This window comes from Aptenodytes forsteri, unplaced genomic scaffold, assembly GCF_000699145.1.
Source record: "Aptenodytes forsteri isolate BGI_AS27 unplaced genomic scaffold, ASM69914v1 Scaffold229, whole genome shotgun sequence".
Classification (NCBI taxonomy): Eukaryota; Metazoa; Chordata; class Aves; order Sphenisciformes; family Spheniscidae; genus Aptenodytes; species Aptenodytes forsteri.
In genome coordinates, this window is record NW_008795863.1 from 2426498 (window position 1) to 2454128 (window position 27631).

Sequence of the window (27631 nt, forward strand, 5' to 3'; positions counted from 1 at the left end):
AGGCGGCTCCCGTCCCCGCTGTGCTTCTCGCCCAAACCGTCTTTGGCAAACGTGGGTTTGTCATCTTCACCCACCAAGGAATCCCGCCCTTGCTGTGTGCAGGCGGACATCATCGCCTTCTCCTGTTATTCCTTGGCCTGCTGCCCCGTCGGCCGGGCGGATTGCAACCTTCATTGAAGTGGCAGCATCCAAAGAAATAGGTGGACCTTCTCAATGCCTTGCCAACGGCCATCTTGTTTGCATCGCTGTTTTCGGGTTTGTCATCTTCACCCACCAAGGAATCCCGCCCTTGCTGTGTGCAGGCGGACATCATCGCCTTCTCCTGTTATTCCTTGGCCTGCTGCCCCGTCGGCCGGGCGGATTGCAACCTTCATTGAAGTGGCAGCATCCAAAGAAATAGGTGGACCTTCTCAATGCCTTGCCAACGGCCATCTTGTTTGCATCGCTGTTTTCTGATGTGGTTTTGCCAGCAGATAACAAGCTGCTGCCTGAAAATTGTAACTGGGAAGGCAGGCAGTCTCTATGGAGCAGCTTTCCTGAAAGCTCATGTCACCACAATACAGAGCATGCCCTGGGACATGTAGAGTTTGGATAGCTTGGTTTTAAATGAAAAGGGAGATTTTCTTTCTCCTCCGGAAAGGAAACAAGTTCCCGCACCTGCTGTATCTCCTTTATGATCCCTTTAGGTAGCTGTTGCATGGTTTCCCAGGTAGAGAAGAGCTGCCTAGCTTGGCTGCCTGTTTTAATGCCATTGTGACTTTTCTGTGGGGTGCCATTGTCTGTGTAGCATATTCTGATATATAGCCCTGGTGGGAGGCATTCATCTGCCTATGCACATCTTTACTGTCTGACCACATCTCTGCTGTTGTGCAAGAGCAGCCCTGAGGCCAGAGTTACAGAACCTCATTATCTGCTTGATCAAAGGTGACTCAGCTGGGACTCTCCAGGAGAAGAATCTTGGGTGCTCTCTCCAGCTTGAACACAGTTAAGATAACCCCCATCAATCAACAAATAACCCCCAAATAACCCAAAATCTGTACCTAGGCTGGGAGGTCACCTCCTTCTTGCCCACCCTTGTGCTGCTGTGACATGACTGATGTCAGCTAAACTGTGTGCTCTGGGCTCCAACCTTGCCTTTTCATAAATGTTTTCCAGTAGGACTAGCAGCTTTTTGCAGATGACCTCTGAGTAGCCCCCACACACCATGCTAGGCTGAGTCAAATGTCTTTCTGACAACAGTGAAGCAGCTGGAGGATCAGCCTGTTTGCCTTGCAAGCAGCCACCAGCAGGATTGGATACTATGTGCCTTTTTCTCTGCTGAAGGACTCAAATAAATGTCCTTCTGTGTGTGATCTGCATTTTTGGAAGAGATCCACAAACAAGTCATTTGTTTAGCAGCCTGATTAGTGAGGCCGTCTTTGGCAAAGCCGTGGGCTTTGTTTGAATCTATATGTCCTTGAATATACCTTCCAGGCCTGGCTTTCCCCACGCTTTGCAGATCTTTCCATACACTGTTGTGTGGCTCATACTTGCCATCAACTTGCCATGATTTCTGCTGGTATGCCACTTTTTTAAATTCAGTTAGTTCCCAGGTCCAGCTAGTGGTAAGGCTGAGTGTGTGTTCCCAATAGGCACATGCACATGCATACGCATACACTCCCCTCACACATACACATATACATACACACATGGTTGGCCACATTGATTGACACAGGCAGAAAACACAGCACTTGTACAAACACAAACAGCATTAACGGCCTCATCCTGTTCTCCTCTCTGGCTGATCAGGACAGAAGCCCATTAATGGAAAATAAATATGTATTTGTATACATCTATACAATACGGATCCCTCCAGTAGCTGGTCTTAGACACTCATCCTATTCAGTAGCTGACCCCTGGATCCAAAGTCTTCCCGGTTGCTGGCACCTGGAAATGTTATCCCCAGAGGCCCGCAGCTCCACTCCAGTCGCTGGTATTCAGACCTACAGACACACACACACAAACTATGGCTCCCTTCTCCAGTAGCTGGTCTTAGGACATTCAGCCTATTCACTATCTGGCCCCTGGATCCCCAGTTGCCGCACACAGACACAAACACGCAAACAAGTCTCTCTGGTAGCTGGTCCAGGGTTGTGGCCTTACCAATAGCTGACCCTTAGACCCCACCACAGTCTCCCCAGTAGTTGGCTTGGACCCCCTGGTCCCTCCAGTAGCCACCTCACAGATTCTCTGGTCTTTTCAATATCTTACCTGGACTTATGGCTGCTCCAAAACTTGACTCCCAAGCTTCTTACCCTACTCTCCGGCTAGCCTGGCTTGGTGTTTACTAGTGACCACACACTGACATACAGATCGACATAATGTGCATGCACTCTGGTCTCGCCAGTTGCTCCATCACAGACACACAGGACTCTGTGACTTGTGGCCCCCCACTGCTAATTGCTGGCACTCAGACCACCACACACACACACACACACACGGAATATAGACCTCCTCTCACCCAGGAAAATAATTAAAATACAGTTTAATAAGACAAGACAGACTAAGGTGATCAGGTGCAAGGCATAGCCAGACAGATGTACCTGTTTACACCCAACCAGGCCATTTTAGCCCCTTTTATTTTTCCATACCAAACCACCTTTATCCCCCCTTTTCCCCACCTTTGATTCCTCCTCTAAACATCCCGTAAGTTGCCTTATACAATCCCAAAAATGCTCTTCCCCTCTAGGCCTTAGAGAGTCCCATACCCCTGCAGGCCATAACCCTTCTCTGTACAGTGATCCATGAAGCCTCTCCCATTGACTGGTGGTGACGGGTGTCACACTCGGCCCACGGGCTGATCCCTCTCTGGGAGGAGCCAGGGCAGAGGCTCCTTTTCTCTGGGTATGTTATTTGGGCTTGCCCACTTGCCACTGTTCCTCTGTGCTCCTTTGTGTTCGTGGAGATAAGCCTTGAATCACGTAACCCAGCAGTAGATCAAACCCATTTGATCATTTGAATAAAATGGTATCTTGAGAATAAAAGTAAGAAGGAAAAAATGGACATAGGTAGGCCAGTGAGGGGGTAAAAGAAGCAATGAGAGCGTATTGTAGTAAAGTCTTTAGTCCATGTGCCTCCCAAAAAGCCATATAGGTTGCACTACCAGTATCTGTCATCTTTGAAAGGTTTCTCTACTGTTTGGGAGCAGCAGTTGGTCAAACACCATTTAGAGGCCAAAACTTCACCCAGTTTCCCACATGTACAAAGTAACCCACTGAAGTACGTGTAAGACTGTAGAACCGTGTGCTTGATGATGGTGAGCAAATTTACCCAACAAATTTACATCTCACTTGTACACATTTTATAGCTATGTAAATATGTTCTAGTATTCAGTCAGACCTGAATCAACCTGCAGCTTCTCCGTGTTTTATTGCTAGTAATCTGAAAGAAGCAACACCCGTTTGTTGGTCATTGAACCAACCTTCAAATCCTTTTCATCCATGCTTCTGTTTACTTAGTAGTTCAGCTGACTTTGGAGGTGGAGGTGCCATTATAACCCGTGTCCACAAAAGCCTACACATTCTCTTTAAGTCTTCACAGGCTTGGTCCGGGATTTTAAAGGCGCTTAGGTGTTTCAAAATCCTACTAGGTACTTAACTGCTATGGATTACTTCTGGATGTATTTTAAACCCCCACTAAACACCTCTTGGAAATTTAAGGCACCTAAATGTCTTCAAAGATTTCTCTCTATGTGCTTTGTCTGACTGAGTCCATGAGATTCATCCTATAAATAGATTAACACAGGAACACGCTGTAAATTCTGTACAATGGATTTTCACTTGTTGTATTTGGCTGTGTAGTCTCTTTCTCAGATACCTATAATATATATTGACTCCTAACCTTCATAACTCAGTCTTTTTTTCTTCCCATTCACTTCATAGGCTGATTTTATATTTAGAGTATGCCTTTTTTCACCATGCACAAAATAGGAAGAAAGCTTTCTTAAGATTTCACTTGCAGATTTATTCCCTTCATTGTTTTTCCTTTTTTCCCTCCTTTTACAATTTTAACTCCACTTCTGTTGTTAAAAAAAAAATCAGTTAATATATTCAACCTGAAAAATTAGTAAGCTGTCATGATAGCTACAAACTATCAGCCCAACTTTGCAAATTCATGCTCCATACAGCCTTTTGAACAATCAGTTTACATGACTTACATTCTCCAAGTATCTCTTGCTCCCAGGTGTGGAAGCAAATAGTTAAATAGCAAAAGAGGTCCATGCTTGCATTTTAGCGAGTGGCATGACCCTTTATGATAGACAGGATGTGGATTAAGGAATATGTGACTGCTAGGCCAAGCCTGGATTAGTCTGAGATTTCTAGCTGGTGAAAGCCTAGAACAGTTCATTTCCACTGGAGAGCTCTTTGGTGCTCCAATGTGATGGGCAGAGCCCATGTGGTTCTTTATTACTGTTAGTCAGCACTGACAAGTATCTTGGCTGTCAGTCTTAGCAGTGGTATCAGAGAGTAACAGCAAATGAAACACTCATATTGCTCCTGTGCGAGATCCAGCTGCCTTGAAAAAGCTGTATATGTTCATGGTCAAGACAAACTGATGGGGCCATGTGGGGTTGCAAAGCCTTCAGTGTTCTTGTCTTCAGCCTTTCTCATGTACTCCTTGCTCTTGCAAAGGCTAAAATAGAAATGGATACCTACAAGATGATGAATTTCACAAGGCAGGACAAAATGTGTAACATGCCCATGCTACAGAGTAGAAGGATTTTCCAGTAATAGCAGCCTAGGCAATAGTCATCTCCCACGAAGTCACATGGAAATTTGCTTTAATGCCCTGGAAAAACCCCAGCAAAGTTATTGTGTATTTAGCTGGTCATATGATAGGATTGTTAAGCTGCTTCCTGCTTTTCAGGAAACACATTTGTGTTTATATCAGGGTTGTTGCTAGGACTATTTCTATTTATTGGCATTTTTAAGGACTAGAGAGAAATTAATGTCATATCAGAACAATTAACATGGTAACTACTATTTTCTTTTTCAGAATGATAAATTTGCTGTATTTTGATACATGAGAATATCAACAAGGGTCTATCCAGTGTTATAAAGCTTGTTAGCTCTTACATTAACTACCAAAGCAATAAATATAATCCACGTGGTGGATTCACTCTGACAGCTTGTAGCAGGCTAGTAAATGCCACTAACCCCATGGTCACCTTTAGGAGGAAGGTCCCAGGGTGAGTGTTGTTCCTTTCTCTCCTCTTTAGTCTGCAAGTTTTTCATATAAGTTAACAAAAAAAAAAATCTTAAAATGGTTTGGCTTTGGGTTTTTTTGCCTGGCTTCCTGAGGAAACAAAGCATGGGAAGCCATGCTCTGTGCAAGCATGTGCCCATTTATCTCCACCACCACCTTTTCAATCTGTCAACCTCTTGTGACAAAATCTGCGAGAGGCAGAATTTTCATAAATGAGTTCCAGAGATACTGCAGCTGCAGAAGAGGCTAGAAACAGCCCAAGAACCCGACAGCATGGTCAAACCTTTCAAAAGGGGAAGGGAGACAGCAAGACACACGCAAGCATACAATCTAATAAGGCTAACGCCAGCATACACATTTATCACAGGTGCTTTGCAGCGGATATATTTTGCCTAGAAGAGCCACTATATTTCATGTGGTCCTCAAAAAGTTTCTTGCTTTGTTCCCCCCATTAAGTTTGTTGCTGTGGAAGCTGTAGTGTCAATAATTGCCACCTATGCTCAAACATAGTACTTGGGGGTTTGTTTTAATGCTGCTCACCTGTCTGCTTTATAACTGTAGCTGTCAGTGGAGGTAATGCTGTTGTTTGTGTCTCAGCCCACAAGATGTGGTCTGAATTTTGTAATGTTAAAGCAGAGGTCACTACGTCAGGTCAGAGGTAAATATGTTTGTGGATGAAAAGTCTGAGAAAGCGTGAAGCAACACTGGAGGAATTCCATCATCTCATCGAAAGGAGTTTCTAGCTGTGTTTTCACACGCTTTTCTCAGTGTTTGACAAGATGAACGGAAAAACACTAGAAGTCCAACCCTGAATATTAACGTGTTTGAGTTCAGTCACCTTTGCACTTTCCAGCACTTAATGTCTTTTCATTTGTAACACATTTTCTGTCCTTTGGAAATGAGTATTTTTCAGTATCTTTCAGCCCTTTGTTTCTCCCTGTGCTTAGCTTCAATGCTAACAATAACTCATCCAGGACTTTTTGCAGAGTTGGTCGCGGTGATTTTTATGCAGCAGCAGTAGCAGCTGGAGAAGAGGGAGGCATGTACCTGCCTGTTTTGTCAGGCAGAATGTGTGTTTGGTGTGGCTATGTTTTTAACTTCCATTTTAATAGGTCACTTAGCTACATAAACAAACAGAGCTAGAGAATGGGCTGCACTGTGTGTTCAGCAAAGTCAGTAAAATATCCAGGTTAGTGTTTTCTTACAGCTTCAACCAAGAGTATGGGAATAAAAAATTAAGTCAGGAATTTATCTGCATTCAACTCTCCATCCTCTCTGCACATCAGAGATTTTGGGGAACTGAGTTGTTTGAAGGACAGAGTGAAAACAAATTTTAGCCAGAATGTGTACTCTCCATTATCTGTATCACACAGTGAGTGAGTGGTACAGCTGTAAGAGGACGATGAATCTGAGATATTGCTGACTTGCTTTTGGAGTTTAGTCAGCTCTGAATAGACACCAATACAATGCAGAGCTTATCAATAAAGTCCTAGTGTTTTGAGTGTGGGAGACATCAGAATGAGGACAAAATGGTCTTTTAACCAGAAGTCATGCTAAAGATTATCAGGAGAAAAAGCATGTTCTGACCAGATGAGTACACTGACAGCAGCTGGTCTTGATTAGATGGAAGATCCATCTAATCTAGAATTACATTTCTGACAGCAGCCAGTGGCGGGTGCCAGGGAAAGAGTATGGTAACACTTCACCCCAAATACCCTTCTACATCCCGGCAATCAGTGATTAAGGATTTGTTGAACCAAAGACCAGATCCGGACCATCACACTTAATAGTCCTTTTGAAGCATCCATTAAATTATATAACTGTTTTTTTTAACCCAGTTCACTTTCAGCCTCCAAAGTCTCCTGTGGCATTACCTGCCACACACAACTGGATTCCGTTCTGTGAAGAAGTGCTTCTTTCTGTTGTAAAGCTGATGCCTTAATCCGGTGCCCCATAATTCTTCTATTCTGAGAAACAGTGACTAACAGTTCCTAATGACCATTGTAGGTATGTGTAAAGTGAAGGTGTTAGTATTTGTTTTGTTCTTTCTTTCCCTGACTGTCTAACATTTTCTGAGCTGGAAGTATTAGCCTAATTAATCTCCCTGTGATTGAGGGGGACATTCCACTCCTGTGATGGTCCTTGCTTATCATCCTTTTCCATGTCTACCTGCTCCACTGCAGCCTCTGTGAAATGGGAGCGACAGTATTCAAGTCATGGCCATTGATTTATGCAGTGGTCTAGGACGCTTCCTGCTCTGGTCTTTATTTTCTAATAAGTCTTAATATTGTGTTTGCCCTCTTGACTGCTGCTGAGCTTTTTTTTCATTGAACTATCCACATTACCTCCAAGATGTCTTTTGAGAGTGGTGACAGCTAAATTAGATCCCTCCACTGCAGACACAGAGTTGTTTTTCCCTGTGTTATGCAGTTACAGATATTAAATTTCATCAAGTAATGTTTTATTCAAATCAGTATCATAAAAGACTTCTGAAACTCATTCCAACGGATAGCAGTTTCGATTACCCTGAAGATTTTTATACAATCAAAAAGCTTCACCAGTTCATTATTTTTTTCCCCAGGTCATTTAGAATTAAGCTGATCAGGTCCAAGCACAGCCAATGGATCTGTTCTAGACTTTATTTCTTGTCTTTTGTTGCTAAAGCAGAAGAGCACCTGCCTCTTATCCCATCCAGCTCAGCCTCCTTAAGACTCTTGAGTAAAACACCTTGCAACACTTGACAGTAGAGATCTGTACTGCAGTGTGTGGGAGGGGAAGAGGGGAAAGGGTAGGTGTAGGTTGCATTACACAAAATAATTTGTCATGGTTTTATTCTCTGAGAAAAAAGAAAAAGCAATAGACCTCTAAGACAAAGGGTTGGAGTCCTGTCTAGACTGTCAGTTATTTAACACTTACTAAGCCAAGGATATATTTGAGATTGAAAGTGTAGCTTTCCAAGTAAAAGTGATTCATCTCACTGTGAGAAACACTTATTTTATAAAAGCAGTTTTGCAGCTAAAATCAATTATAAATTGCTCCGGTCAGGTCTTGGGTTTCACAGGTGAGTCACAGTTTTCTGCCTTACCTTTTTTCTCAGGTGGTGAGTGGCTCCTGGCTGCCACCCTTCCCTCACCAGCATAGATCCTATTCATCTGTCGCACGTGTCCAAACCAAATCAGCATACCGTTTCTACGCTGCTTGACAAATGATTCTCTCAGATTACATTTGCAAAGAGAAGAGCACCATTCCTCACAAGTCCACCAGTCCCAGTACAAACAGCACAGCAGAAGCTATGACTGGACAAAGCCTGGCTTATTTTTAACAGCGCAATCCGCAGCATTGTCAAGGGTGGGTGGGTACAGCCACTGAAGGAATGTGGTCTGGTACTCACTGCACTGAAGCACCCCCCTCTGAGCAGGATACTCCGAGAGCAACCGATCAGGAATTAGGAGGGGAAGACAGCATTTACACACAGAGAACCGATCATTTTTCTTTTAGAAAACCACTCTGCAGCAGTGAGACTGAGAGTGTACGGCCCTGTTGCCTCGGACTGCAGCCTATTAGCAGCATTATCATATTAATGATTTAAAGGCTTATGAATGCTAAGAATGTAAGTGGTCAGTCTGGCCTGTGGCCAGGACTCAACCCACTGCCCGCCCATGGTGAATAATCCGTTTCACGGTCCGTTTGTTAAACAGTGTACCAGAATACAGGAGGATATGGGGTTACAGTATACGTTGACGGCACAATTGAATGCCATTGCTTTGCAGGAAGGGTGTGGAGATGCAGTTGTTGCCTGTGCACAGAAGATTTGCAGAGAGATACATCTCTGTTGTGTAGGACGATTTCATTGTGGTGTCCTGTCTCTGTACTGAATAGGGACTTCATATTATGTGTGGCCTGTATGATCTGTCAGGAATAGGGCGCAGCTCTAAGCAGTCAAAAGCTTTTTATCTCAGGACAGCAGCTTGGTTAGTATGGAAGACAGTTAAGCTAAAAATGCTACATAAACAAGGAGGCTGACCAGTTCTATATAAAAGACAATATGAACTACAGATAGAGCAAGACAGATATAAATGTCTTTTTTTTAAATTTACATTTGCTTAAACACCTGCTCCCACCACTTCCTCAGTCATTAAGTATTCTTAGTTTGAATGTGGCCAAAGGGAATCTGGAAAAAGGAGACGAAAGGCCACAAGAGGAACAACATAACAGGTCACATCTGTAAAGGAGTCACGAGAGCAAGACAGAAAAATAGCTGAAGGAATCGAGTGCTTGAAGCTGGTGACGTCCGGGGAACGGCATCAGACATAGAGAAAAGTTTAGATGAAGGAAAACAAGAGCAGTGCAAAAAGTGCTGGGAGCTTCCAAGTGAAAACCAGAATGTAGCAGTTGGAATTTTCTGGGGAAACAAAACCAAAAAACAAACAAATGCCAAAACCAAACCAAAAAAACCTCCCAACCCTTTGAAGAGGTAGAAGTCATAGAAACAAAAGTGACTTTTATCCATTAGATTGCTACTGCCTTTAGTCATTGCTGATGCTGCTAGTGACAAAACCTGCTTTGTTTTCACTGATCACAACTCTTGTGAAAACTAAACACGGTACCATGTTAGGGCCAGATAAGACTAGGAGGAATTGAGAGAATTCTTTACTGAATTCAGTGGTCACAGAGTTGAAACTATGAGAGACTGTACTTTTCTTATCTAGATGAAATTCTGATCTTAATGTAGTTTGCAGACAATGCTTATAATGATGAGGAAAACCAGCTTGATCATCCCATGCAAAGATGAAACGGCTTTTCTGGGAGACTGAAATAGCTAGCTATTTGCAGCAACTATTCAGTAATTTCTGATTTCAGATAAAATGGGTTTATTGTTGAATAATCAATTGCATCTGAAAACACATCAGTTATTCTGGAAGATAGTGACTTTTATTTGGAAAGCATGATCACTCGGGGAGGTGAGTGCAGATTAGAACAATATTCTGCAACTGTTCTAGGCAGATTTTCTAGGCAACATCCCTAAGCTGGCAAAACAGCAGGAAATCTGCAACTGGGAGGGCACCTAAATTAGGCACATTTGGTACAGGAATCACTGAAATAATGCCACTTGCACTTTAGCTTTTCAGGAATAAAATAGAGAACACTGTAGACTTCAGTTTGTCTAGTTCAATAATAAATCAGTAGTCCTTCTTATACTTAAATAAAATTATTTATTGTTTTCTTGCTTATTCTCTTCTGCTTTTTGAGGTGGGGGAAGAGCATTTGAAAACACCACTTAATAAAGAGCAGCAGCAAATGAAGACACCTACCTATGCAATGGAAGATGCTTTCTAATTAGAAGTGCTTTTAACATAAAGGATTATGGACTGCACGGTGTAATTACAAAATGTGTCAGAAATAATTATACCTAACTTTAAGACTTTAAAGGACTTCTTAGATGTCTGAGATTTCTCTGGGTCTATAATAGACTGACTACCCACATCATTACGCTACTGTTTTCTTAAATATAGTTGTCTGAGGATCTAAGCTTTTTTTTTTCTTAACACACAACAGACTCACAACCAACCAGTGACAATAGTTATATTACTTAAAACATAAAGGATTATGGACTGCACGGTGTAATTACAAAATGTGTCGTCAGAAATAATACCTAACTTTAAGACTTTAAAGGACTTCTTAGATGTCTGAGATTTCTCTGGGTCTATAATAGACTGACTACCCACATCATTACGCTACTGTTTTCTTAAATATAGTTGTCTGAGGATCTAAGCTTTTTTTTTTCTTAACACACAACAGACTCACAACCAACCAGTGACAATAGTTATATTACTTAAAAAAACCCCAAACCTAATCTATACATAATGTATGCTAATGATTAAAACAGACTTTTTAGAAAACTGATGATCAATCAACTTTTTATGTTGGAACTGCATGGAATGCATTATCCTGATTCTGGAGTCTATTAAGACATACTGTATTTTTAGTGTTACATTTCATTAGCTATTTTATAAAACAACAGTACTATTTCAATGTTCTCTTTCAAATGATAATTAATATTTATTAATAAATATTCCTAACCAAGAATACATTAGTAATGGAGCCTACTATGAATGATTCAGATTGATGGGTGACCTTAGAAAACCCACGCTTGAGATTGAGGTCAGTAAATCGTTTGTATCATGACAACTGAGACTATTAACCCTGTCCTGTGGATGACAGGAGTGTGTCTCTGCAAACACAGAGCTGTGAAAAGCCATTCAGAAAACACTCCAAAAGATTGGCTTCCAGTTTTACTGTCCACCTATAGCACAGGCAGCTTGTTTTTTGCTTATTCTTACTTTTAGTGCTTTGTGCTTATGGTGGGTTAACCTTGGCTGGCTGCCAGGTGCCCACTGAGCAGTGCTCTCACTCCGTCTCCTCAACAGGACATGGGGAGAAAATAAGACGAAAAAGCTTGTAGGCTGAGATAAAGACAGGGAGATCACTCACCAATTACTGTCACAGGCAAAAGAGACTTGACTTGGGGAAGACTAAATTAATTTATTGTCAATTAAAAATAGAGTAGGATGGTAAGAAAAAAAAGACAAAACTAAAACCACCTTCCCCCCTCCCCTGTTTCTTCCCAAGCTCAACTTCACTCCTTCATTCCCAACTCTTCTACCTCCTCTCCCTGGCCCCAAACAGGGCAGGGGGATGGGGGTCATGGTCAGTCCACAACAGTTCCTCTCTGCTGCTTCTTCCTTCTCACACTTTCCCTCTGCTCCAGCATGGGCCCTCCCCACAGGATACAGTCCTTCAGGAACTGTTCGAGCATGTGCCCTTTCCATGGGGTGCAGCCATTCAGGAACAGACTGCTCCAGTGCAGGTCCCCCATGGGCCACAGGTCCTGCCAGAAAACCTGCTCCTGCTTGGGTTTCCCTACACAGGCCATGGCTCTTGCCAGGAGCCTGCTCCTGCATGGGCTCTCCACAGGCTGCAGCTTCCTTCAATGCACGTCCACCTTGCTGTGGCATGGGGTCCTCCATGGGCTGCAGGGTGACAACTTTCTTCATCGTGGTCTTCTCCATGGGCTGCAGGAGAAGCTCTGCTCCAGCACCTGGAGCACCTCCTCCCCCTCCTTCTTTTCTGACCTTGGTGTCTGCAGGGCTGTTTCTCTCACATTTTTCTCAGTCCTCTTACAGCTGCTGCACAGCATTTTTTTACCCTTTCTTAAATATGTTTCCACAGAGGTGCCACCAACTTGGCTGAAGGGCTCAGCTTTGGGCAATGGTGGGTTCATTTTGGAGCCAGCTGGAAGCAGCTCTGTACAACACAGAGGCCACCCCCACAGCATCCCTTCACCCCCCCACTGCCAACACCTTGCCACTAAACCAAACAGTGCTCTTTCGTGCTTTTCCACAGCAAGAAATCGGACCTTGGTTCTCCCATGAGAGGAACTGCTCAATAGTCAAGCTCTGCAAAACTGTCCCTTAAGCTGAGTATAGGATGTACTTATTAGATAGAAGTACACTAGATTGATCACACTCACATGCTATTCCTCCTGAAGACTAAGTTAATCATGAACTAGACAAATCTAATATTCCACTAAATAAATTCATATTTCCCTGCAATCAAGTGTGTACTACTGTATCTGTAGGTAAATGACGTGAGGCATTATAAAGAGGTCCTTGATCCTTACAGTATTTGGTGGAAACCAGAGATTGCTGAAGCCTTCTACCTCCTGTACTCAGCAGTTTGTAGTCTTTTGCAGCTTCGGTAAAAGATGGAGGAAGGCATTCCCTTTTGTATGAAAGGAAACACAGTTTGCATGGTTTCTCTGAGGCCAGAAAGTGAGTCAGCAGTAAGGAGTTAAGAGTTCAGAGCCACATAATAGTATCCAGTTACTTCACCGCTGCAGTCCAGCATTTGGAAACTGTGGCAGACCATAGATCCACTAACATTCATGATTATTTCAGGAATAAGTTATTCTGGAAATTAATAGAGACAACATCCAAAGCCACCGTTTGAATTTATTTATTCACGGGCAGTGTTCCTTAAAATTGGCACCACCATCAGAAAATATTGCCATCACTGACACATAATTCTCACCCATCTCAATTTTCATAGCAAGTTAAACTACTGAGCTTGAAAGCTGTGAAGTGGTAAAATACTATCTTTTTCCCCTTAGCAAAACAGCAATGCTCATGTTAATAAATATCTTAACTGCATATATGACAAGGTAAGGTAGAGAAAGCAGTGATAAACGCTAAACCCCACAAGGATACTTACTAATATGTAACTGAAGTGGTATGTTAATCACATTAATACCTCCAGTAAAACTTGAGGCATCAAGTAAAAAATGTACTTTGGTTTTAAACTTTCTTTTGTTTTTAATTAAAGAAGCTTGTGCCTTTAGTTCAAGTGCTATCTCAGGAAGAAGCATACTGAAGTGATTTAGAGTTGTAATTCTAGTCAGGTACAAATGATCATATGTAGTTATCTTCACAGTTAATATTCAGAATTACCAACTTTTCCTAAATTGTGAATACCTACCTCTCTACTCACTGTATTGAAAAAACTTCCAGCCCAAAGTCCTATTTTCTTTTCTTTACCCTTCCCTTCTCTGTAGGGAAGGGGTTCAGGATGTTTCCTAGAACATATTCCAAACGGTCTAAGGAATTTAGACCCTGCCTCTTCTTTTCCCCCTGGACAGAACAACTTGTAATCCTATTTCTCCTGAATGACTAGGAAGGTGCAAGAAAGCAACAGCTTCATGGGTTTATGAAAGGAAGGAAATGAAGTAATGATAAATTACACACACACAAAAAGCTACTGGATCCTTCATTCTAGTCATGAAGAGAGCAACTTTGTTTTGCCTGCAGAACGTGAACAGTGCCTGAGTCAACAAGATTGAGTACTTCAGCGAAAATTCCTTTTTTGGTAACTAGAGAGTATGACTTGGTGCATTGTTAGTAAGTGATGCAAAGCAACAGGCAAAAAGAGCCAGTGCAGCAAGCAAGGAGGCAGTAAACACGTTTCACAGCTTCAACATGTCAGTGCTACCAGCCTTGACTGCAACAGTAACAAGTGCAGATTAATGAGTTTATGGAAAGAAAAATCAAATCTAAAAGTGTCAAGTAGAAAAGCTAGCTTCTTCTCTACATACCTGCAGTTAAGAGCCTGTGCTTTTAGTTTTTCTGTCTCTTGCTAGATATCATACACCACTTGTGTATAATTTTCTGAAAGCTAGATAATGATGAAGTTGTTCTTTGCCGTGTACCACATACAGCTGAAGTAAAAGCTATGCCTCCTAAGCAGTCGGGGGGGGGAAATCAAACTGACTCCAACTCAGAGAATTACAAACTCCTCCAGTTTGACCCAAAGCCAAAACTTTATCACTGGAAAGAAGTTGGTACAGTAGCAAATATTGTTCCCCAAATACTAAGCCTGTGGCAAAACCCAGATTCAGAGGCAATGAAAATTTCAGACACTTATAACATTGCAAGACACTCCATTTTGAGAGAAATATCAAAGCAAGTTACTTTGTTCAGCTGTTTGCATTTTGAATTAGAGGAGGGAGATGCTCCAAGATGGAGACTTTGCAGCTCACATGACCTTCAGCAGCTCAAGTGTTCAGCTGCCAAGAAGCAGCTGCCTAAAAACATTGCAAATTCATACTGAGTTAGCCTTTTAGATCACGTTAAGTTCTAAGATAGTACCATTGGAAACTACGCAGTGTTACTTCTGTAACAATTGCCTCTGGCTATAGAAGGCTGGAATTTGATATCTGCACAGTTCAGACTTGCAAAAGCTTTTTTATTACAGATGTTGAAGAGGCATTTCACACAAATTAATGCAATATTGAACTATGCAAGTTGTTTTTTTTTTTTTAATGTTGGTGCTCCCACCATTATCAACATAAATATTCTTAGGAACGCTAGATAGAGTTTGCTTTCTACAGATGTGCTTGTTTTAATAGAATAAGTGGTCCTTAAAAGCCAAAAGAATTAATGACAAAGTCCTTGCACTGCCTCAGTTAAATGCAATTCCTTGATAGGGATAGAAAGACTTTGGCCAACAGTTATCATGGCAACAATCACTTGGGGTGGGGTGGTAAAAACAATACAGCTGAAGTGTAAAGCTTCCATTTTAACATAACCTCTTTTGCATTACTCACAGAACAGTTTACTGTTTTCTTCTGAAGGAAACCTGACAGTGCTGCAAGTTACAGGCATTCTTCCCTGGGAGAAATTAGGAAAGAACCAGTTCGCCCCTTGCCCAGAGCTGTGTGCCCTCCCCGACTCCAGCAAACGCTCAGAAGTAAGTGGGAAACAACAGAAATCAGGAGAAAAACAAGGTTTTTCTTAGCTATCTACTTATTTGTAATACCTTTACTGAAGAGACAGGCAGAGACCTAGTGAGCTTGTGTCCATCAGTCCCTTTAACACTTGGATTTAGGCTGCTTTTCATCACAACAGTGATTTGAAAGGTGCAGCTTCAGCTGGCTAAGTCACATCCATAAAGGGAAGGCAATAATAAGCATATGAAGGTGAAATTTGCAGATTAAAGCAAGACCAATATTCCCACGTATTAGTGACATTTGAAGCGAACAGATCCAGCTGACAGGTCAGAATGGATCCCACCAACCACGCTGCTCGGCCTTTTCAGTCCGCCTGCTTAGGTTTTCCTCCAACTAACCAGTGCAGTTGATGCACATAGTTAACGGATTCCTCTCTCAGCAGAGGCATGGCAAGCACTGGGGGTTCCACATTGGTCCTTTTCCCTTTTGCTCCCACTGCTTTCTTTCCCCTGCCCCACTTGTTCACTCTGTCACCAGAGCTTCTCCTCCTAGGTGGCACCTGCCATCAGGTCAGATACATTACCTGTATCTGCTGTCTCCTTACTTAAGACTGAAAGCTGTTAAGAATATAACTTACTAAAATTCCTCATGAGCAAGCAAATGAAAGCCTCAAAAGCCACACCTATGAACAACCAAAGTTGGGCTTTTCTCTTCAGCAATGGGATTCTGTATTTTGACACAAGATGCCCGACACTGCTCGCTTTCCAGTTTTCTACACTGTTGAGGAAAAGCTTGCTGAAAGCTGGTCATCCTAGCAGTTCACTAAACTGTAGAAAACATTCTGGACAATTCTACCTAAGGATTAAAAACTTTGCCCTTTAATACAGCTTGTCTTGGGAGACTATAAAACCGCAAATATCCAGTTTAGAGCATATGTATGTTACACAAGACCGGATAGTGTCCTGCTGCTCTCCCCTGAACACAGGGGCATCAAAATCCAGCATGTCTTACAGATCCATGCTGCATGTACCTGAAGTACAGCTTGGGATGTAGTGTCATCTTGCAACTGAACGGTAAAAACTACATTAGTGATGGTTTAACACCCCTGAAGGAAGCTTCAGCAGGTTGCTTGTAAGCCATGGTCATGAAACTATGGCAAATTATTCAATACTTCAGGCAGAACTGGACATCAGAACCATCAAAGAAATATCAGTTTCTTCAACTGGTATGAGCTATACTAACCTGAACTTTCTGTAGATTTGAAGAAAAATATAAAGAGTTAAAATGAAATGTTTTCACTTGTTTTAAGGGAAGTAAGGCTAAATTTTAAGCTTCTGCTTAGTAGTTGCACTTTCTCCAATTAGACTTCATGAGAGTGGTCAGTCACTGAACCAGGATTCAGTTGTATTGTGTGTGTATTTCCATTGGTAGCAGAAGTAAATAACTACACTTCACCATTTTGTACCTCAATGCCAGTTGGACACTAATACCAGCACTGTTAAGGATTAAAAACCAAAAAACCACAGCTCCCCCACCCCCACCTTACAGACCAGTCTGTTCAGAAGGCAAGTAGACAGCCATTAAAAAACCCAACCAAACTACGTTTTGATCGGTGCAAGAAATACCCCACTGGTTACAAAGCATGCAAGTTTCCAAGTATACTTATTCTCCATTTTGAGTTGCTGGGGCAAAAAATTGCCCTCTCTCCTTTTGCCAAATTCTCAGACATTAGGCACCCATCCTTTTGCTGCGTTAAGAGCCTGTGAACACCAAACGCTTATTTTATGACTAAGGCCTACAAGCATTCCCAAATGGGAAAAATGTTAGTTCACATCAGTGGACATCCCCTACTATAACATCATTACAATCAAAATGGGGCAAGAGAATATCTTTAAGCAAAAGGATCCAATATCAAAAGTGCATCTGTGTTCACTACTCCCGCCTTGATCTTGTACACGTGCCATCTTCATCATATTCACCCATCAACTGCAACATATACGTTCCAGTATAGAGAAGAAACTGTCCAGTTATTTGTGCTGCATGGGACATTAGCTGAAGCACCTTCCTAGAAGAAAAGCCATTTGTTAAAAAAAAATTTCACCAACAGGGTGACATTGCCCCATCCCCCCCCAACACCTTTAGGATGAGTTAGATAGATATATCTAAGAACTCTCTCATTCCTCCTCACTTCTGAGAAGCTGGTCATTCCCAACACTTTAGGATGAGTTAGATAGATATATTTAAGAACTCTCTCATTCCTCCTCACTTCTGAGAAGCTGGTCATTTTTGTACCTTCTTTAGAGCAAATACTTCTGTGGCCATTGATTGACAGAAAACTATTGACATGTTGGCAGAACCAGAAAACACATTTAACAAAGGCGGCTGTCATCCTGTTAGACATTTACAGGCCTTCTGCAAAGCCATCACTCAAACTACCGGAGCACCACTGAAGACTTAACTTTGCCTGGGAGCCCAGCAGCATTCCTGCAGCATGAATCCACCTCGCGTCTCACCTTTAGGCCATTCACTAATACAACACTGCATATATCTCCAAGCTACAGATCAAACTTGATTAGATCTGAAGCTGAGCAATCACATTACAGTGGATGCCCAACAGCAAAACAAATGAAGCCAGGTGAATTACTACTGTCCAAGCTGCAAGCCTTAAGAATTCTCAGTTCGCAACTATTCTATTTTTTTAAAGTTTTAGTAAGTATCAGCATTCAAATATACAATACTGTGTGACAATCAGTACAGATCCATAAACTAAGATCAGGCAAGCATCAGAGGTCTACAATATAGACTGTGGATCACCACAAGATCACAGAGGAATAGAGATCATCGTATTTGAGTGGTCATATATTCAATGTAGTTATACCCGTGTCTTCCTTCCATTCTCCAAGAAACAATTGGGATATCAGTGCTCAGAGCTATATTCAAAGCCTCATCCCTGAAAGTTAAGTAGGCCCTCACAAATATGAAGCTGAGGCATTGGGGAAGTTGTACGCAAGAACTGGAACCATTCCAAAACTGGAAAGGGATCAGTTTCTGAAGATGCAGAAACCAGACCAGCCTTCCTCTTCTGCAAAAAAGAGGGAAGATTTTCTGAATTCCTGTCTGAGAAAACATGCAGCTGTGAACCCTCTGCTGCTATTCACTTCTCCTTTGAGCTCTACCAGAGAAGGCAAAGTCTTCTTCCTACAAATTCAGTTTTTTCCTCTGTGATGAAAGAAGGTTTGCAGTCAAAATCCAATGCTTCAAAAGAGTAGAATACCCTGTACTTAGAACCTAGGAACCCTTTTAAAAAAAAACACTGTACCTTTGTTCATGCTTCCCACACATATGCCAATTCAGTACGTCCTTCCCTCCACCAGATAGTACAGGCCAAGGAGCTTTACGGTTGTAAGGAAAGCTGCACCTGGTACCAAGCTTTTGAGCAGCTGCAGTGTGTCACTTGCACACAAGAGCAGTTGTCACTTAAGCCATGGAGGAAGTTACTTGTTGAACTGGACATCTGATCCTTCAGTTGGACACTACAGGGAGAAACTCTTAGGGGAAATGCACTAACCAGATCTGGCAGGCTTTGAGCCGCTCCCACCAATGAACAACTGCAGCATTTTAAAGTCCTTTCCCTTCACACTGCACAGGTGGGCTCGGGGAGAGGGCATCAGAGTTAGCAATTTGGAACTCATTAGCAGAGGGACTACACCAAGAACCTAACATCATCTGTCTTCAATTTCAATAGCAAGTTGAGACAGGCCCATCTCACTGTTGTGTTCAAGAGTACCCAAGGTTATCTCTTCTGTCATTCTTGTTCTTTGCTAGCAGACTACTTTCCCACCCTGACACTGGCACTTCCCTCACAGCTCAACTCTAACATAACAGTGCTTCCAGAAGAACTCCACAGCTACTTCAGCTGTTCACCAGTACCATTTCTTTCTCACCAGCTGCCCTGTGTTGGCAGGGAGGCAGAACTATCCCTTCAAATTCTTCTTAACAGTGCAAGTTCCAGTGCTGATACTCATCTCCAAAGCAGATAGCCAGAAATCAGAGTTTGTTCTGGCTCAAGAGACTTGACAAACATAGCAACTGGAGGAGTGCAGCTGTTCAAGCGTAAGACTGCTTTGAAGAAACGCTAATGAAGCCAGTGCTACAGGTGGGCATAGCATATAGCTGGATAATCACTGCAGCATGACCAGAGAGATGAGTCTCATCTACAGTCACACCAGCTGTAGCCTGAAAGATTAAGCAAGGGACCACCTAAGTAGAGTGGGAGAGGTCAGTCAGACAGAAAGACAGGGAACAAGATTAGCATTACAATGCTTAATACCTGCATCATGAGAGGAGGGACTATTTGAAGACTTCAAACTAAAGACTGTGTGTTGCTCAGGGGAAGTGAAAACCTCACTTACAGGCATATACACCTGTCTGTTCTGTACAGAGCAGATCTGGTCCTCAAGTAAAATGCAACAACACTACACCACTGTGTCTCAACCAGAATTTGAAAGGTCAGGTAGAGAAATTCAGGGCTGCAGCTTAAACAGCTGTCAAAGTATGGCACCTCTGTGAAGGAGTCTGAACTCAGAAGAAGTTTTCTTCAACCACGGCAGGACACAGCTGGTTTTGACAAGGCACAGACTTTCAGCACACTGTTGAAAGCAGTGGACAGGACAGGTATTATTTTGCCCCTGCAGAAGACAGCATTTCCCAACAGCCAGTTCTACCAAACTCACAACCCACCAGACTGGTCCTGCAGGAGACAGCGGTCCTTGTTAGGCTCCATTAGTTTGCTCAGAGACCAGTTGGCTTTAAAACAGTGATATCACACAGTCTTACTACAGATGACAAATTCACATTATGACAGTGGAGAGTGTCATATCTCTTCCATTTTCCTTTGCCTCCGTGTAAGCTCAGGTGGTGAATTTAGCAGCCAGGTATTGCAAAGTCTGAGCAAGCTTTAAGACCTCTGCCATTAGATCTCAAATTCCTCTCATTTCATCCCCTTGAAGTTCCCCCTTCAAAGAGTCCAATGCTTCTTCCTCAGCCTCCTGCATTCTTCAAACAAGTCAAAGGAATCTGGGGAAATTCTCTCAGGAAAACAAAGAGACTCTACCTACACCCTTGCAGTAAATACAAGCTGATAAGATTTTGCCTTGGGGGAAATTTAAGATTCCACCATAAAAAGCTATAGTAAGTTTTTACAAGTCAGCTATCCACCTTACAAAGGAAGAGTCAGCATATTGGCCAGTATGTAAGAATTAATAAAAATACTAAATTTATAAACACACCTGCTTCACAGAACCAATAAGCAAACACAGATTTTACATTAACACATATGCCTGCTCAGTAGTGGAAACGTACTTACCGCAATACACTTTTTGCTCCCATACATTTGATGTCATATGAGACAGAGTAGATCTCATAGAAGGTTGCCTTGATGTTTAAGCAGCCAATAAAATCCTTAGGGTTCACCTTGTACAGATCAAATGTGATGTTAGCTACTCCCCTTTTCTTCTTTTGTCTCACAGCAGTGACTCCATTTCTTGTCTAATTTAAAAAGAGGAAGAGACAGTTTGTACCATGAGCCAGGAAACTACAGCAAGACAATCGTTAACAGTGCAGCTCTTTAGAAGCAGCTTGCTTATTCCAATCTTTGGGCTAGTTCTCAATCAATTCTAAACTAGAATTGAAAGCATTAGCACAGAGAAAAGCAAGTCTGTGGCTTACGTAATTTTGTTCAAGTCCTGACTGAAGCTATTCCAAACAGACACAGAAGTTCCAGAGTGACACAGCACCTCCTGAATATTTCTTTCCTGTAATACAGCTTCTTCTTCAGGATATACTGAAGCCACAGGTAATGCCACTGGACAGTATTCCTGCCATTTAATTATCCTGGTATGTTCCAGCTGCTAGCTGAGGCAGCACAGTTAGTCCACACAGAAACAGGCCACCAAATTACCAGGACGATATTAGGTCCTTCCATTTAGGAAGGAACACACTACTGATGAGCACTCTTAGAGATAGCTGCAAAGATGACATCTGTGAAAAGTCAGGTCCTCATTTCAAATCCTGGCTTTCTTCCTATTAAAAAAGTAACATGGGGAGGGAACCACTACTGATTAGGCCCAGGGTTTAATACTGAGGGTTTTTTAAGAGAAAAAGCAAAGGAAGAGGACTGTGGAAAGTCATCTTCCACCTTAAATCCAGCCTCCTTCACTGAAAGCAGCCCTTGTCTGCTTCAGGGCTGACAGTGATGCTTTCAGGATAGCTTGCTTCAAGAAAAAAGAAAATAGTAATGAAAGCCCATATTTACAGAGACATCTAGTGGATACATGGGATACTCTGCTCAGCACATTCCGCTCAAGGTTATGACTTGGCAGCTGCCAAGCTGTTTTTTGCATGCTAAATGGAGCAATAAAGTTGTGTAAGGCTGGGCCTTTTTGTACTTATCACCCCAGCGCTCAGACAGACCATGATAAGTCAGACCAAGTTAAACACTGTAGTATATCATTAGCCAGCAATTTTATGCCTGTTTTACTTCGATAGCCTCTGAGCTCCAGCAACAGGGCCCCTTATCAACAACAGTTTTGGACATGTACAAGTAGTTGGTATGCTTGCTAGAGTATATCTCCCCCCCTGCCCCCCCATTAGCACCCAGAATATTTGGATAAAGCATGACAGAGCTTGTGCTACACTCCAGATGATTTGTGATGCTGCGGCAGTCCTTCTGCTGTCACTCAGCACATCCTGAAGAGGGGCAGCATTCAAACTTGTTCTGCTGCCATGCCAGACAGGACACAGTGCAGAGGGGAAAGGAGCAAGGTGGAGTCATACCCTGGCTGCAACTTATTTTTTGCTCTTGGAGCTCATGGCCCAGATGCAGCAGGTTGATAAGCCAGTGAGGTATCTTGCGGAAAAACATACAAACTGCCTACACTGCAACAGGAGACTGAGAAAACTGGGCCACACAATTGAGCCATCTGTGTACAAACAGAAAAATGGTAGGCCTGCTTACAGCTCCTCAGCTAGCTCTGCACCTGGTAGAAGAACTTTTGATGCTAGCTTTCTAGCAACAACCATTTCATGGAAAGACAATTAGGAGTTTGACATTATCTTGTTAATGTACAGGTGACGTCAAGGTCAGGTTGGATGGGGCTCTGAGCAACCTGATCTAGTTGAAGATGTCCCTGCCCACGGTAGGGGGGTTGGACTAGATGACCTTTAGAGGTCCCTTCCAACCCAAACTATTCTATGATTCTGTGACTATTCCCCCACAAAACCACAAATTGGACACAGAGTTGATATGATTAGAAGGCTAAAGCTAGCCAATCTTAATAGTTCTTAAAATATCTTGAAGCATGTAGATTAACATTAGGTTTTGATGACAACTTTTAGCTGTTTGCAAGATTAAACACAGGCATTTTTCTAACCTTCACTAAACCACTACTGCATTCACAAGGCAAAACCTGTTTTACATTGCTTAATTTGGGCATTTTTTCCCCCTCTAAAAGCTAACCTTTAAAGACGTATTTTTAACTTCATGCTGTCAAGTCCTAATTTTCTTTATGTTACAAAAAGGCTCAAGAACAAAGTTATTTCTGAGGCTCTCCAAAAGCAGGGGATTTCCCCTCTAATTCTCTTCAGTTGCAATGTTTCATTTTAATTCTTGGCAGATCTTTGCCAACAATTGTATGTCCAAGCAAGGGACAAAAAAATTAACTTGATTTGTCATCCAGGAAGGCTCAACAAGGAGTTGATACCTTGCCTTCCTTAGGCGAAGTTTTCTTCCTCTTCTCCCCTCTTTCCAATAATTTTAGCAGCCACAAACATTCTTCCATCCACTTCTATGCAAGTGAGAGAGAGGCAGTCAACACTTACTTGTGTCCATTTCTGTCCATTTTCTAGAACCATGAAGTGTACGTTATCATCCAGGGACTTGAAGAACTCTTCTGTGTCCACAACCGTGCCATCTTCCTCCAAAACCAGAGTAACTATTCCAGCAGATATAAGGAAAGCATCTAAAGTCTGCAAAAAACCCAGTAGATTTTAGCATTCAAAAGAGGGCACATTGTTTCATATTAAGACTTGCTTATCTGACATATTCTCCTGAACTTCCCTAGTAATGATTTTCAGAAGAACAAGAGTCTGTGGGTTGCCTTTCTGTGATACTGTACTTCACTATAAGTTTCAGCCAGAGCAGGAATGTTTGCTATACCTTGCTGATGAGCTCTTGCAGACTGCTTGCAACAATTCCTTTCCGGCTGCTTCGGGAGGCATTCGACACACGGAAAGGTCGCCCTGCAGGCATGAGAGGAGGGAACAGGGTCTGTTTTGTTACTGCTCCCACAGATGCTCCCATGGATACCAAAGATCTAAGACAAATAAAAAATCAGCATAGTTATAGAAATAGTCATGTCAAGTACTGTGAGAAGGAGGAGGGTTGTTGAGTTCAGTGACATAAGCACATTATACAAGTAATTCACAGGTCACATTACACTCATGGAGCTTGCTTTCAAAACTAAATACTACATAGCCCTACAGACATGTTGTCTCTGAACTTTCTCTTGCCGGTGACATTTGAAAACACTTCTAAAATTAAAAGCATTTCAAGCAGATGTGGGCCACCTCTAGCTCAGCTGATGTCAAGGTCACAATTACAGTGAGGCTGACAGGTTTTTAAACACTGAATTAGAAAGGCAGCCACTCTTACTGCATTCAGCCACTTAGATCATTCTCTTTACCTGCAAGATAAACACTCAATGAGATAAATAATTAGTTGAAAGTAGTCTTGTGTGTTAAGATCTGAGTTTGCTTTAGGAAGACTGAACTTATTATCCATATTCAAAACACCTAGCACCAGAACACAAGTGGAGCTTTTCGATATAGTTATGCTTGACTTCCAAACAGCCAAGGCATTTATAGTAATAGTATAGTAAATAGTATCTACAGCCTATAAAACTTTATCTAGTTTTGAAAATCACAAAATAAGACTTGTTTGTGCCCTAATGTATCAAAAGAAGTCAAATGAAATGAAAATTAAGATCAAAGTACGTAAATGCATAGTGTTGGAGCAGGCTGCCAGAGAGGCTGGAAGAATTCAAACGCTTTTAGAAAGAGGTTTTAAATTTTCCTGAGCAATCACATGTTTTAATAGTGACTGTTTAGGTTGCCTTAGGTAAACTGAGCACATAAGACTGGTAACTGCCTACTCCCACACCAAGGTACAGACCTGCTGCCATCCACATCTAGTGACAGCTTTTTGCTGCCAAATTACATTGGTTAATTCAATAGCCAGCTTGCCAAAAATCACCCTCTGCATGACACCTGGAAAGAACTGATGTCCAACAAGTCTTTTAAAGGGAGACAATATTTTGCCTGCCACATTCCTGGACTTTATCCCCTGTATACCTTTTGCTCCTTAATACTGAATTGCACAGGGGTGGGAAAGGGATGCATCCCCATTTTGTTCCCCCACATAGGTGTAAAAGATCAGCTTTACGTAGGAAAATCTATTCTCAGACCCTTTCACAGAGAGGGGAGTTAGGGAACTGGCAGTCTCTTTCTGCAGCCAGAGAGTGAATACGGGAATTCCTAGAACAATGATGAAGTGATATAAAGTTACTCAACTAATAATGTCCCAGTCACACCTTTTGTGCAAGTCCATATTGACCAGGGAGAATAACTATCTTTTCCAAACCTCTTATCTGGTCTTTAATCATATTTTTGGGATGCACAGAAAGTCACTTTTGTGACTGGCCAGACAGTTTCAGTAATTAATTTATTTCCTGCTCTCATTCTGAACTGCTCTTCTACAGGGCTTCGGGCTATTGCCTTTCCTCTGTACGCTAAAGTTTACCTTCCTCAAAAACTCCTCAGTGTTATTTTTTTAAATGAGGGGGATGTTCAACAGTTTTATTCTAGCTCAAGCTAATACCTTCTTGGTAGTGCTGTCTAAACCCTAGGTCCCCGGCTTTCAACAGTTTGCATATATACACACATGGCTGGTGGAAATCTCTCTCCTTCCTCTAACAAAGCTGGTGAAGATGAGCAGTCAGTATGGTTTTCGGGAGACAGGCACTGTTTCAAATTAAAGAGCTAATAAGCACCTTCCTCCTGCAGAAGGGTCAAGAGCAGGGAGGAGGACAAGTTGACAGAGTTAGCACTGACAAAGGCATTGAAGCTCCACAGAAGGGAAGCGTGCTATGACAGGGTGTGTTTGTTAATCTCTTCACTAAGTTAATAGTCCCCCGATCACCCCACTGGTCCGTGGGCAGCTCCCATTCTGAATCACTCGAGTCTTTTCATCAGATATGAAGCCTGTTCATCTACTTCGGGGCTGGTGACTCCACAGGGCACCCTGATGTTAGAAAGCACAACGCTCAGGATTCAAGAGACAATGCTTTCAGAGCTAGTTACATCCCGTTCCCTCTCATACACTTGAAAACTAGCACATAGAATAGTTACTTGAGTGGTATATATGACAGTACTGCCAAGATAAATTTTTTTTTTTTTGCAAGGACAGAAAATACCAGTCCCGTTGAACAGTTTTCTTTCCCATTACTTAAGCCAAGTTGTCATTCACAAGAGACAAAGCATAAGGAAAAAAGCCAAAACACACATCCTGATACAGAAGGAAGAGCATTAGGGGCACAGCTCATGGGCAGGACTTGAGCTAGCAGGGTTCACCTCATACATTAGCACAGCCAACTATACAAGCTATATTTCGCAGCTCTGAGCAGAAGTTTCTTCAGGATTCAAGATCAACCACCTCACACTGCTGCCTAATTCTATCCGACGTAAAAAGTCAGAGAAAAAAAACAAACAGATTAATAAACCAGGACTTTTATTAGCTCCCCCAGACAGTCACTTAACAGGAGTCCAAGTCTTAGGTAGTTGTTTAACAGTGATGCCATTTCACCTACATTTCAATAAAACCACTCAATATCGTCTTTAAACTAAGCCTGCTTATGAAGCAGTGAGTCTGGGCTCCAGTGCAGGCTGAGGTTTCAGTTAACAAGAAGTACTAGGAAACAAAAGCCAGTGTGATTAAAAAAAGCCAGATAAACAGAGTGTGAACACTTCCATTTCTGGGCCTATTGCTGAAAGCTTGGTTTTTTCCTTTGTTTCCCCACACACACAAAGGCCACAGACTCAAACAGGCCAGCCTATGTTCAGGGCTCCTAGAAAGATCCCTTTTTGCTGCAGCTGTCCTCAGAAACCAGACAAACCGATTCCTGATGCAGGGAATTCCTCTGCTAGATTGAAGTTACTGAAAATAATTTCCTATTAAAAGCTGATCAAGCTAAGTCTGAAAACAAGCAGCGGAGAGGAAAGGAACATACTAAGGTGCAGTCAGCTTTATTAGAAAGTTGAGTGACATGTTAGATACAGACAACTCCACTACTGTTTTATTATTCTTTAAAGTCAAAAGGATTAAGTCCTAGCTCTTCCCTAAAGGAGAGAGGGATCCTACGTCAGTGGAAAACACAAAAATACATTCATAATGGAAAGAGCAAATATCTTCAAATTCTAGCATCTTGTCCGGTTTGTTTTGTATAACTACAACCTGCTAGAGAGGGACTTGCAGATACTGCCCCAAGCATTCAGTGTAGTGTCAAGGCTGGTGGGACAGATGAATTAAATTTTTTTTTTTTAGGAGAACCCAGGGATTAAAAGCCTGTTTGAGCCCTGTACACATATTTCACCCTTTATCTTTGTTTGCAATATGCCTCTTATGTTTGTATAAGAATGTGGTGCAACGGTCTTCAGCCTCACTCAAAAATCAACGTTGCACAACACGAGTGGCTTCAGAATATGGCACAGTTTGATTTTTAGGTTAGAGTTCACAGGCAAATGACAACGGCAGTAACAGCGAAGCAAAAAAAAAAGTCAGAAATTAGTCAGGAGTCTTCGGGTTCGACCAGATTGCAGACATGGTTTCCCTGCTAAAACACGAACTGTAGAGATATCAGAACCGCAGCTAGAACTAGATGCATTTTTGAGTGGCATACAGAACTACACCTTTACGGACGCGCTTAGCACACCTGAAACGCGAGCACGGCCAGCAGTCGCGGCCGCGTTGCCACCGAGTGGAAGCGGCTCCTG

General features: G+C 42.2%; 2 protein-coding genes across 2 annotated transcripts in view; both read right to left on the bottom strand.

The window, feature by feature from the left end:
* Positions 1-20956, bottom strand: part of TUBB6 (tubulin beta 6 class V) — a 29193-nt gene extending 8237 nt beyond the window's left edge. The window contains exon 1 of the mRNA XM_009284091.2: positions 20892-20956. Within this exon, the coding sequence (XP_009282366.2) occupies positions 20892-20918 (27 nt within the window). The 5' untranslated portion in view covers positions 20919-20956. The remainder of the gene's footprint in view (positions 1-20891) is intronic.
* On the bottom strand, positions 13245-23893 carry CIDEA (cell death-inducing DFFA-like effector a). Its single transcript, XM_009284093.1, has 4 exons — positions 23742-23893; positions 23405-23551; positions 20892-21073; positions 13245-17591 (listed from the first exon to the last, which is right to left on the bottom strand). Exons 1-4 carry the CDS (start codon positions 23883-23885, stop codon positions 17459-17461), a joined length of 606 nt encoding a protein of 201 aa, XP_009282368.1. The 5' UTR covers positions 23886-23893; the 3' UTR covers positions 13245-17458.
* Between the last annotated feature and the right edge of the window lie 3738 nt (positions 23894-27631).